General features: G+C 44.5%; 1 protein-coding gene across 1 annotated transcript; it reads right to left on the bottom strand.

The window, feature by feature from the left end:
* Positions 1 to 7,598: 7,598 nt before the first annotated feature.
* On the bottom strand, positions 7,599 to 11,190 carry LOC133652130 (uncharacterized protein K02A2.6-like). The gene is made up of 2 exons (XM_062050542.1): positions 7,817 to 11,190; positions 7,599 to 7,751 (listed from the first exon to the last, which is right to left on the bottom strand). The coding sequence occupies exons 1-2, from the start codon at positions 10,862 to 10,864 to the stop codon at positions 7,713 to 7,715; spliced, it is 3,087 nt and encodes a 1,028-aa protein (XP_061906526.1). The 5' UTR covers positions 10,865 to 11,190; the 3' UTR covers positions 7,599 to 7,712.
* Between the last annotated feature and the right edge of the window lie 1,724 nt (positions 11,191 to 12,914).

The raw sequence follows: 12,914 nt of genomic DNA, 5'->3' as shown, positions 1-12,914 counted from the left end.
TATCGCAACAAGAGATTATTGTGTAAGATTTCCTGCAATAACCATTGTCCATCCTTGCCTAAGGCACCACTTAGGGTCACATGTGGTGCTGCAGCCTATTCCAGCAAATATTGGGCAAGGTAGGAAAACATCCTGGGCAGGTAACAAGTCCATCACAGGACACACACAATTGACTGACATGTTCAAACCTAGGGGCCTACTTTTAAATAGTGTCTTCTAATAAAATAATATGAAGGATTTGGAAGTGGATTTAAAATACAATGACAGGGAAGTTAAGTAAACAAATATAACATCTTTAAAAAAGATTGATAACACAATTATATAATACCATTATTTTCACAGTGTGCAAGTTCTGTATCTGCAAATGTATTACTGGTTTTCATGTTTTTTTCACATTCCCAGGGGAATAACATAAACACATGTCAGAAAGAACATGCGATCAGATGCCAAACTTGTTAGAAAAACTCTCTAGCGCCAACATATACCGCTCTAAGTAGTTTACTAAGTGTCTTGGATAATACTTGGGGAGTCAATCCTGCATAGTTACATAGCTAAAAGTGGGCCAATATGACATGTGCATGGTTTATCTGTTGTCCCAATCGTTCCACCTTAGGAAGCACCCAGAGAGAAAAATACATTCTGGAGACTGATTTGACATTAAGTTATCTAATTTATGACAGTCTTCCCGATTAACAGTAGAAATGAATAAGCAAAATGCGTGAGTAATTTTTAGTCGACGAGTCTGTACTTAACTTTATCTGGGACGCTACGAAGGCATGTGCCATTGGATGTAAAATGACTTCTTCAAATCTCTTGAATATGAAAGTTTCTGAAAATGCCACTCACCTTCAACATTGTACCTTGCGGCCTTTCGGCGAATGTCATTTGTTTCTACTTTGGAGATGGCGGCTGAATAAATACCTTTTGTTTTATAGTCGAAAATAGCTCTGTACAACGAAGGATCCATTTCCACTAGGAAATTAAAAAGGTGAAAACAACACTGGGCCGATGTTTGAATCCAAGGGAGAGAGAAAACAATGCTTAAAAATTTGTAAAAGAGCGTTTTAATTATGTTTTGATAATGCTATCTTTAAACCACTTTGGACATTTGCCAAACTATCGATTTTCCTCAGGATCTGAAAGCAATCTATTAAGTGCGACCGCGGATTGATACTTGGCAATGGAAAAACACCCGTGGTGATATGTCGCCTTCAAAGGGCTTTAAATGATATTGTTGCAATTCAACAAGCATTGATACACAATAACGTAAAATCAACTATGATTAGTTTATTCAAATTTACTCTAGAGTTTAATCGAGAAAAGATAACGTAAATTGTGAGAAGTTAATATGCAACACTTCATGGGGCTACCGCGCATGCTCGTCACTACTGTTGCATGCTGGGTAGTGTAGTTCTTATATTCCCTAGCTCAGGGGTGCTCACACTTTTTCTGCAGGCGAGCTACTTTTCAATTGATCAAGTCACGGGGATCTACCTCATTCATATATATAATTTATATTTACTTATTTATGAAATATATGTTTTTGTTAACAGGTTAAAGGGGTTTAATGATAATGCAAGCATGTTTAACACATATAGTTAATATTTTTAATAAATTAAAGGTGTTTAATGATAATACAAGAATGTTTAACACATATAGTTAATATTGTTAACAAGTTAAAGGTGTTTAAAGATAATGCAAGCATGTTTAACACATATAGTTAATATTGTTAACAAGTTAAAGGTGTTTAAAGATAGATAATGGGTGAGGGCGGACCTACGTCACTTCCGCCTACCAATCCCCTAGCAACCGGGAATTCGTTGAAAACAAACCAGCTCACAGCGAACACAGCATTGACAGAAAAAGCATTTAACGAGCGTTGTGGCTTGGAAGTCGGCGTTAAATCCTTCATTTACGCATTTTTACTTATTCGCATATCGTGTGAAAAAACGAAAATGTATTATTTGCGTCGGACTCGTCTCAGTAAACTTTAAAGCTTCTCAGGCTTAGCTTAGCTTGCTAGTTAGCTTAGCCTGCGCGCTACTAAGAAAGAGACACGGAAGTTATCAACAACTTTGTGTGAACACGCCGTACTTGTTGGAGCCCACGTCGAAGAAGAAGCGCTTGTTGTCCACAGTCATCGACGAGCCCTACGGCAGCTCCGCGGGCTCCTCGTCCACGCCGTAATCGTCAATAAGTTTGGCCAAAGCGTCGCGGAACTCGCTAAGTCCCTGGGCCGGGAGCGCGATGGTCTGACCCCAAGCCGGGCCCCCTGTTCACGGTCTGCCGGATCCTCAAGAACCGTCCCCGCTGGTTCTCTTTCAGGTCCATCTAGTACTTCCGATTCTCCCGCACTAGGAACTCGCTTTTCAGGGCCCGCCGCGGCTCATCCTGCACCATGCCCGGGTTGCTGGGACCCAACTGGGCGTAGTGTTCGATGAAGTCCCCCAAGTAGTCGCGGAACTCGACCGCCACCGACATAGACAGCGTGAGGCGGCTCTTGTTGCCACCGGCCCCGACTTCGGCTGCGAGCCATTTGTCTCGTCTCTGTGGGCTTTTATCACGCTTTGGCAGAACAAAATACAACCTTTGTTTTCCCTGTTTCCAGTTGTGGTTAGCACAACCAAAAACAACACAGTTTTTCGGCATTTTGGAGGCAGAATGACGGGTTTAACCAGCGTAGGTCGACAGGTTAAAGAGTAATGGCAACGGGTTGTTTTCAACGCCAGTCTGGTTGCTATGGCTCGAAGAACCCGTATGTAGCTCAGTTGCCCGGATGTCGGCCCTCACCCATACAAGCATGTTTAACACATATAGTTAATATTGTTAACAAGTTAAAGGTGTTTAAAGATAATGCAAGCATGTTTAACACATATAGATTCCTTTCTTTCATGAAGACAAGAATATAAGTTGGTGTATTACCTGATTCTGATTACTTGCTTTGATAGGAATCAGACAGTGGTGCTGATAACGTCCGCATTTTCAAATGGAGGAGAAAAAAAGTCCTCCTTTCTGTCCAATACCACATGAAAGTGATTGGTTTTTGGCATCTTATTTGTCCAGCTTCCGTACTCCTTTGTATACAGTGCACACTTGACAAGAAATACATTTGCGGAAAACTCCGTAGCTTGCTAGCTTGTGCACGCCAGCTTTCTGAGACTCTTAGCGCAGGCAGGATGAAGCAGAGCTTTTATTGTGAAGGCAGGAACTGTGCAGTCGGTCTTTGGAGTTTTGACGACAGGTACGGCGCCAGAGTCTGTTGAAATAAAAAGAGTTTCTCGCCTTCATCCTGTCGGTATTTTTTTCTTAATAATGAGCCTACAGCAGCCAGCGTCATCTCAGAAGACCCTCAGGTGCCGTGAATGTCAATCAAGTGACGAAAGTCACGTCATAGTGAAGATTTATGATCGCTCATTTTTAGGACTATTTTTTAATGCCTGGCTGGCGATCGACTGACACACCCTCCGTGATCGACCGGTAGCTCGCAATCTACGTAATGAGCACCCCTGCCCTAGCTCATAACATCACAGGGCTAACTTTAATATTGTCAATTTGAGCTTTTTCACATATGTCTTCTATTATCCACCTGAAACTATTCATTTTTTTCTTCTCTTTTTCTTGGCAGTTTAGTAACACTTGGTGAGTTGGATGTCCTTGCTTGGACCCTTTTAAGTTTGCCCAATAAACTGCTGACAGTTTATCTCTTCTCATGTGTCAAGGTTTTTCATTCATTTTGTGGATTTTGTAGCTCCACAACATAACCTTAATGCCTGTGACTGGATCCTGTCTATTTTTCCATGTCATGTTTTTGAAGCAAATTGATAAATGATGCATCCATAATCAATAACAGATGGAATTAAAGTGATATATATTGTTTTCAATGCCTGTCTATCAGCCCCCCCTACAATATTAACCTTTTAAAGCCCTCATTATATTTAACACCTTTTTACTTTTCTCCACTATTTTACTGATGTTGGTTGACCAGTCAGTGACGTGCAGAGGTGGGACCAAGCCATTGCTTTGCAAGTCACAAGTAAGTCTCAAGTCTTTGCCCTCAAGTCTCAAGTCAAGTCACAAGTCCTGCATTTTTAGTTTTGAGTCCTTTCAAGTCCTTTTAACCACAGACTAATATTTTTGCACAGATTGTGTATGCTTTTAAACCGCTGTATTTATTTATTAAAACAAGTGCATTTGAAATAGCAGGAAAAAAAATAGTACTGACAATGCAATTCATAATAGCACTATTAACCAGTCATTTTAATAGTTTAAACAATTTTAAACATTTAACTCATTCCTTTAAAGAATAAACACATTTGCAAAAACAAGTGCAACTGTACTTATTTGTACAAAAGTGTTAACATTGTATTTCCATGGCATATTGCATTGTAACTAGTTCCACAGCAGTTTCTATTCTGTTCTTACCTTATCTCATTGATCTCATCTCATACTGTACGTGTGTTGATGTGTGCGTACACATGAAAAACATAACAAATACATGAACATAACAATGAACAGAGTTGTACTTTTTAGATGTCAGGGCCATATGCAATATGTACACATATTCTTAATATAGTATACATTTTAACTGACCTTTATTTGACTATGTTTGTCTTTTTGTAGGTGGCTAAAATACACGGTGCTGCTGACCGCCGTCTAACGTTATGTTACTGTGTGTGATACATTGACTAACGTAACGTTACGTGTAGGTACCTCATGCAACCCTGCTTAAAAAAATCACTTGATAAAAAGTATGAATAAGGTAGCAAACTGCAGTGGACGCAACATATTGCTGTGTTTGGAATGATGTTATAACCATAGACATCTTATAAGTAGACGCAGTATTGGTTGCTGTGACGCGAGCAAATTGCATCTTGAAGTGGTGATGAGGAGCCGGCGAGCAGCCTAAACTGACAGTTGACAGGTAGAAAACAAAGATGCCGGGCTGGTGTTCAGCGTTTTCCTGCTCAAATGAGCGGACTGTTGAAAATAGGAATCGGGGGATTACTTTTCACAAGTAAGATTTAACATTAATGCACTATTGGTTGTATTTTATGAAAATAACATTACCACAGAGTTGAGAAGGAGCAAAGATCTTCAATATATGTATGTGAAAATCACAAATAAATCTTCTGGGGGAGGATGACGACCCTACAGGGGTTTGGTTTACAAACTTTCAGACCCACCTAAAACAAAATTCACCAGCCGCCACTGATTATGATGCATTCTCATTTTAGGCAAAATATAAGACAATACTTTCTTAACAGTATAATTGTAACCAGGAATAAGTCTTCAAGTAACAATATTCAAATACTAACATTGTTGGGTAAGACAGCATTTGGTTTTATTCTGAATCCAGTGAAACAGATTGGTGGTTTTAGCTGATATAAAGACTTTCAGGTGTTTATATATGTTTAAGTATTTGGCAGACGCTTTTATCCAAAGCGACATACATAAAAAATACATATATAACAATCACTGTAAACATGATAATTTAAGGGAAGAATGTAATACAAAGTATCAATACAAAGTGTCAAGACATAATAAACTCTCTGCTGCTGCAGCAACAGAGATACGGTCTATAAGATATATAGATATCTAATGTATTCATACATTGTTTATGTAGGATATACGCATGTATATATAACGTAATTATATTGTTTCTTCAACTTAAAAATAGCTGACCGTTTTTTTCCCCCTTCTCTGGGCTTATATTCCCAGTTTTGATCTCGGACGTCTGGTCACTTATAGCATATAAGAATATTATATTACTGTTAAGCAAACTATGAATAATAAAACATGTGTCCGTTATCATAGCTACACGTATGACAAAAAAGCGTGTGGAAATGAGTGGTATTCAGTGAGGTAAAATGAATTAAATGCGCTGACAGTTCATTGCTCCTGCCAAATGAATTGCACTGAGTGGAGCGGATCACCACTCCAAGATGGCGGCCCCGCGTCTCGTCTGCACCAGTAAGCAGTAGCGCTCGATGCTGCGTACCCTTATAAGATGTCTATGGTTATAACGTTAGCAGTGAGTTTACAGCCTCACTGATTTAACTACACAGCAAATAAAAGTCACGTTACTTAGCCAATAAACGTTATCTTACATTCAAAACTTACCCTTCTTTGTGCAACTTCAAATGTCGAACGAAGTTGGAAGTTGTTGCGTCTCCGTCTGTAATATTCGAACTGCGTGATTTGCATACGGCAATTCCTTTTTTGTTGACCAAGTCGTAGTTTTTATACCCGAACGAAACCAACTTTGGTATAAATCTCTCTCACTGGCGCGTTGTTTGACAACTCTTGTTCATTGGTTGTCCTGCAATTTGATTGGATGAATGCTGTGTGATGAAAACAATGTAGATCTAATTTGATTGGCTGTTGTACTGAGAGCACACACGCTGACACGCATCACACACGCTGATAGACAGACACGTACAAAATGAAAGCTACGGAGCGCTCCCAAATAACTTTTTAAGCTTTAGGTTTTGGGGAAAGTAGCAAGTCATGTCAAGTCAAAAGGCTCAAGTCCAAGTGAAGTCACAAGTCATTGATGTTAAAGTCTAAGTCGAGTTGCAAGTCTCTTTACATTTTGTCAAGTCGAGTCTAAAGTCATCAAATGCATGACTCGAGTCTGACTCGAGTCCAAGTCATGTGACTCGAGTCTGTATAAGGAATGGCTCAGGGACACAGAGAGGTAGCGTTGCTGTCATGTTTACTAGTCATTCAGGAAGTAAGCCCCAGCCCCAAAGCACCCTGGGATATGTAGGCATAGCCTACCACTACACCTCCCCTTCTTAGTTCAGCAACAACATATTCAAACACAAACTAATAAGCAAACTTATTCAAACATTTTAGATGAACTTAGACCACTGTAAATGAATAACTCTGACATAGTATTACAATCATCTTTCGCTTACACTTCTTTTTTCTTTTTTTTCCACAAACAAGAACTTGAAATACTTTAGAGTTCTACAAAACGCTTACATTTCTTTTTTTTTTTTCTTTTTTTTTTTTTTTCACAAACAAGAACTTGAAATACTTTAGAGTTCTACAAATCAAGTCTCTCAGGAGCCTTTGTCACTCTGCCTGACCTGGTGACTTGTGGTTGTCCAGGAGGAGTACCTGTGGCTCTGAGGTGGATTCTGTTTCTCCTCAGAACGCCCCTGTCAGTCTCTACCAAGTATGACCTTGGTGTGTGGGCATTTCCCAATACAGTCCCAGGGGTCGCTTCCGTGGTGACCCACACTTTCTGTCCAGACGGGAGCTCTGGGAGCGCACGGGAACGGTGGTGGTGGTTGTAGTTTGCAGCTTGCTTGCGTCGCCCTTCCTCATCCTTCTGGCGAAACTCCTGCAGCTCGGGCCATTTAGGGTCCAGCTTGCTTGAAGGCTGCGGCAGTGATGTGCGCAGGTTCCTCCCCATCAGCAACTGCGCTGGTGAGAATCCGTGCTCTAGCGGTGTGGCTCTGTATGCCAGTAGTGCCCTGACTTGGTCAGTGTCTTTTTCCCACAGCTTCTTGACAGTTTGAACAGCACGCTCCGCTTCACCATTCGCTTGTGGGTAGCGAGGACTGCTCGTGACATGTGTGAACCTGCACTCTTTTGCAAATGCTCTGAATGCCTCCGACGAAAACTGGGGCCCATTGTCAGAAACCACGGTCTGTGCGTAACCATGATGACTAAAAGCATCTTTCACAGCTCCAATGGTGGCCTCAGATGTCGTAACTCTGAGCTCTGCCACCTCGATGTACCTAGAAAAATAATCAACAATAAGTAGGTAAGTCTTTTTGCTCCATTCAAACAGGTCCATCCCCACCTTTTGCCATGGGCGATCTGGTACTGTGGTCTCCATCAGCGGCTCTCTGTACTGGATTCTATATTTTTGGCACGTTTCACACTGGTCCACTGCCTCTCTGATGTGGGCAGTGATTCCAGGCCACCATACCGATTCCTTGGCTCTAGAGCGACATTTGGAGATTCCTTGATGACCTTCGTGAAGTTTAGTCATGATCTCCCTTCTGAGTGCTTGTGGTATCACCAGTCTCTCGCCTTTCATGAGAAGGTCATCTGCAAGATACAGGTCTGCTCTGACCTTCCAGTAGGGGGCAACGTCTGGCCTCAGCGTGTGTTTTTCCGGCCATTCTGTCAGACAGTAGTGTGACACTGTTTTGCATGTTTCATCTGCTTGTTGTGCCCGTTTAATTTCTTCCAATCGTGTGTCTGTAGCGGGGAGTGAGGACACAACAGCATTCACAAACACCTGGACCTCTCTTTCAAGTTCCAAGTCACCAGGTGACATCTTGTCCTGAAGCGGCGCTCTAGACAGCGTGTCTGCAGTGATGAGGTTTTTCCCTGGGACATGAACAATGTCATAATCATACCTCAGGAGTCGCAGACGAAATCTCAGAACCCTTGGTGGCAGATCATCCAAACCTCTGGTGCTCAACAGTGGGACCAGGGGCTTATGGTCTGTCAGGAGTGTGAAGTGTAGACCCTGCACGTAGGAGGTCAGTCTTTCGCACGCCCATGTTGCTGCCAGCGCCTCCTTTTCAATCTGCGCATAGCGCTTCTCTGTATCTGTCAGTCCTCTTGAAATAAACGTCACTGGTTGCCATGAGCCATCAGCCTGTTTCTGCGTGAGAACAGCACCTATTCCGTATGCTGATGCATCTGCTGCTACTTGAGTCTCTGCTGCATTTGAATATTTAGCAAGTGCTGTCGGTGAGCTCAGTCCTTCTTTCAGCTTTTGAAAAGCAGTCTGTTGAGGTTCCCCCCAGACCCACTCATTTTTCTCCCTCAGTAGGTCTTTCAGGGGCACGGTGACAGTAGCCAGTTGTGGCAAGAATTTGGACAGGTAATTTGCCATGCCTATTAGGCGGCGCACATCCTCCGCGCATTCAGGCTCTGGCATCTGAAGAATCGCTTTTGTTTTGTTTGGGTCGGGCTCGATGCCTTTTGCCGAAACCTTGTGACCAACAAAGATCATGTGCTCCTTAGCAAACTCACACTTCTCGTTCAAAGTGAGGCCTTCCTCCTGCATTTTCTGGAGCACACTGTGCAGTCTTTGGTCATGTTCCTGTCTGTCACGGCCATACACAAGAACATCATCTGCATGACACAGCACACCCTCAAAATCCTCCAACATTTGTGACATCCTTCTTTGAAAATGTTCTGGAGCGGATTTGATCCCAAAGGGCAGGCGGTTGAACAGATATCTCCCAAAAGGAGTGATGAATGTGGTTAATGGTCGTGATTTTGGGGTTAATGGGATTTGCCAAAATCCAGATCGAGCATCTAGTTTTGTGAAAACCTTTGCCTCTGACATCATCGCAAGTGTTTGGTCGACGGAAGGAAGAATATGGCGTTCTCTTTTCACTGCTTTGTTTAGCTTTGTGAGATCTACACAGATCCTGAGTTTGTCCTGCTTTGGTTTTGGAACCACAACCATTCCAGAGCACCAAGCCGTTGGTTCTGTCACTTTTGATATGACTCCCATAGTTTCCATTCTATCCAGTTCTTCACGCACTTTCTCTCTCAGTGGCAGTGGGACCCGTCTGGGTGTTGAGAGAGCATAAGGTGTCGCTCCTTTTTTCAGCTCTATGCGGTACGGCTCCTTCAGCTCACCAAGCCCATGGAACACCGCTGGATACGCTGCTTTGAAATCTGTTTCAGGCTGTGTCGCTGTGACAGCCTCTGCTCTGTGAACCAGTTGCATGGCCTCTATGGCTGGTAGTCCCAGAAGTGGTTGTGTCAGTCCTGCCACAACATAAACATGTTGGTCTGTAAAGAGGCCTTTTGCTAGCATTTTCCCCTGGAAACAGCCCTTTACATTCAGGGGGTTGCGTCCCGGTCCAAACAGTTTCTTAAGTGGTTTCTCCAACTTGCCATCTCGTGTTGGTTTAAAGACACTTTCCGGTATGGATGTCACGTCAGCTCCTGTGTCGATTTTAAAATTAATGGCTTCCCCGTTGAGTAGTATATTTTCCATCCAAGGCCTTGTAGTCTGTGTTTGCACCTCACCTAGAAAAGCATAGTCCTCCTGATCATTGTCACCGTCTGACTGGCACTCTGTGACTGTGTTTACTGCTTTCCCTCTGAAACAGGCCACTGCATAATGTCCAATTTTGCGACACTTGCGACATTCTACATCTTTAGCTGGGCAGTCTTTCCATGCATGTCTGCGTCCTTTTCCACATCGGCCACACTCTTTTTCTCCTTGAGTGTCTGACCTTTGGCCTTTGTTTGAGTGTTGAGGCTTTTTCCCCAGGCGCTGAAACCTTGTCTGAACAGCATCTAAATTTATCTTGGAGTCTCCTTCTCCAGCAGTGTTGTACATTAATGTCTGTTGTTTCTTAACAGTTTCACTTTGTCTCACTCTTTGTATTGTCTTCACCAGGGTCAATTCTGAGTCCATCTGTAGCTGTTCTGACAGCCTCCTGTCATTTATTCCAACCACAATTCTGTCTCTTATTAGCTCTTCCTTCAGATCTCTATAGTTACAATGTTCTGCTAACTTGTGCACAGTGGTGATGAATGCTTCTGCACTCTCTCCATCTTGTTGGAACCTCATGTTAAACTGGGCCCTTTCAAAAATCACATTGTGTTTTCCCACACAGTGCTGCTCAAATGCTTCTTTAACTGTATCATACTTCTTTTTGTTTTCATCAGTCAACGGTAAAACTGCCAAAATATCATCTGCTGCATCTCCCATAGCATAGAGAAGTGAATTCACCTGATACTCCTCTTCTTTCTCTGTTAATCCAGATACAACACGAAATCTCTCAAACCTTCTGATCCATCTTGGCCATCCTGACGGATTTGAGAAGTCAAATGGTTCTGGGTGTGATATTTGTGTAGATGCCATTGTATATTCCCTTAGTTGTCGATCAGGAAAGGTTTGTGTAGCTCAGCCAAGTCGCAGGCTTTTTTTTTTTTTTTTTTTTTTTTTTTTTTTTTAGCTTAGCAACTTTTCTTCACTTATCTCCGTTTTTATTGTCAGCACTGAGCTTCCTCCAGGCTATATTCATGAAGAGATAACATCCACCGCTTCACAGGAGTATAAAGTTATAACTTTTGAGTTCTTTTTCACTCTCTGACACCATGTATAAGGAATGGCTCAGGGACACAGAGAGGTAGCGTTGCTGTCATGTTTACTAGTCATTCAGGAAGTAAGCCCCAGCCCCAAAGCACCCTGGGATATGTAGGCATAGCCTACCACTACAGAGTCCACACCTCTGATACACATATACAGTATATACACATTATATATATATATTGTAGCGGCTGGCTACGGGGTGTTAGCCAATGGCTTTGGCTGGGGGGCGGGACTTCTGGGGAAGTGAGGGAAGTGACGTTGTTGACAGGAAGTGTTGGTTCGAGTTTTGCCGGGAAAGGAGATAGACGCATGTTGGAGCTGTTGTGTGCCTTAAATGCATCTTGTACAATAAATGCAAGATACCTGAAGAAGTCTCTGAGCCTACATTCCTGAGATTATTACACTGGTGTCAGAAGTAAAACCGACGATTTTCGGAAGAGACTTTGTCGCGGTAAGGACACGCTGCGTATCGCGCATTAGCAAGTTAGCTTCAGTCTGTGAGTTAGCTAGGACCGCAAGCCGTTTAGCATGTTTAGCTCCGGTGAGCATAAGTTTAAAGTTGAGCGGGATGACGCTGTTTTGGAACGGGTGACCGTCGAACAGCCGCGCTCCTGCTCGCACACGAGCGGCTCGTCAGCCCATGAGGACGTAAAGATGTCGCCGCTGCCGCCGCAGCCCACACCTTCCCCGCACGGCGCGTCCCCCCCACCGTCTGCGGCCGCAGTGAAGACGCCAAAATTTGCCGGTGGATCAGATTGGGAGGCGTTCCACGCTCAATTTGAACTGTTGGCGGACGCTAGAAGGTGGGAAGAAAGGGACAAAGCATTGCAATTGGCCTTGTGTCTGGAGGGAGAGGCTCTTTCGTGCCTTCTGCTGCTGGACCCTGAACAGCAGCGGTGCTACGCAGCCCTGGTGGGGGCGCTCAAGAGGAGGTTTGGGAGATGGTCTCAGCCAGCGCTTTTAAAAACTGAACTGAGAGGGAGGTGCAGGAAGCCTGGCGAGCCACTCCGGGGGCTCGCTAATGACATTGAGGGCCAGGTGCGCCGTGCATATGGTCACCTGCCTGCTGATGCACGGAATGAGCTCGCAACTGACCTGTTTGTTGGAGCCATTACTCCTCCTGATCTGCGTGTGCAGGTGCAGCTTCAGCACCCGAGGTCCCTGCAGGAGGCACTGGAAGCTGCCGTGGAGAGGGAGATGCTGAGGAGCGCAGCTGCAGCCGGGGAACTGGAAAGTATACCCCATCCAGTGAGGGCGGCATCGTCACACCCATCTAGCGACGGGGCTCCGGCTTGGGCGAAAGAAATTACCGAACTGCTGAGGTCGGTGACTCTGCAAAGTCAACGTGGCCCGCGCCCCATGCAGGTCTGCTGGGGATGTGGCCAACCTGGACACTTTCGCAGGGAGTGCCCTGCCACTCGTCGTGAGCCGGGAAACGGCGCCGGGCCCGCATAGTCAGGGGTATGCGGGCCCCTACGTCCACCGCGGACCCTGACTCGCCAGCCCAGGCTCGTCAAGCAGGGGCAGGAGCACATCAGCACAGCCAGGGGGGAGGGGCTCCATCCCCCCCAGAAGCAGACGACGACTCGCCTTCTACTCCTTCTTCTCGCTTTCGGGCACCCGGAGGAGCCCAGCGGCACAGCCAGGGGGGAGGGACTCCATCCCCCCCAGAAGTAGATGACAGCAGTGTGCCACCTATGGCGGTGGGCTGGACACGGGGGGGGGGGGGGGCAAAAGTGGGGGCCCCTGCCATGTTGCTGTCTCTGTCCAGGGGGTGCCTACCGTGGGTCTGGTGGACACAGGGTCATCGGTAACGCTG

Source organism: Entelurus aequoreus, linkage group LG06, assembly GCF_033978785.1.
Source record: "Entelurus aequoreus isolate RoL-2023_Sb linkage group LG06, RoL_Eaeq_v1.1, whole genome shotgun sequence".
Taxonomy (NCBI): domain Eukaryota; kingdom Metazoa; phylum Chordata; class Actinopteri; order Syngnathiformes; family Syngnathidae; genus Entelurus; species Entelurus aequoreus.
This window is presented reverse-complemented; position numbering and strand designations above follow the sequence as displayed.

Excerpts from the sequence above, each read along its gene's own strand:
- LOC133652130 (XM_062050542.1), bottom strand. The coding sequence starts at position 10,864 with ATGGCATCTACACAAATATCACACCCAGAACCATTTGACTTCTCAAAT. Across the intron at positions 7,752-7,816 it reads CAGATCGCCCATGGCAAAAG|GTACATCGAGGTGGCAGAGC; the intron begins GTGGGGATGGAC and ends TTATTTTTCTAG.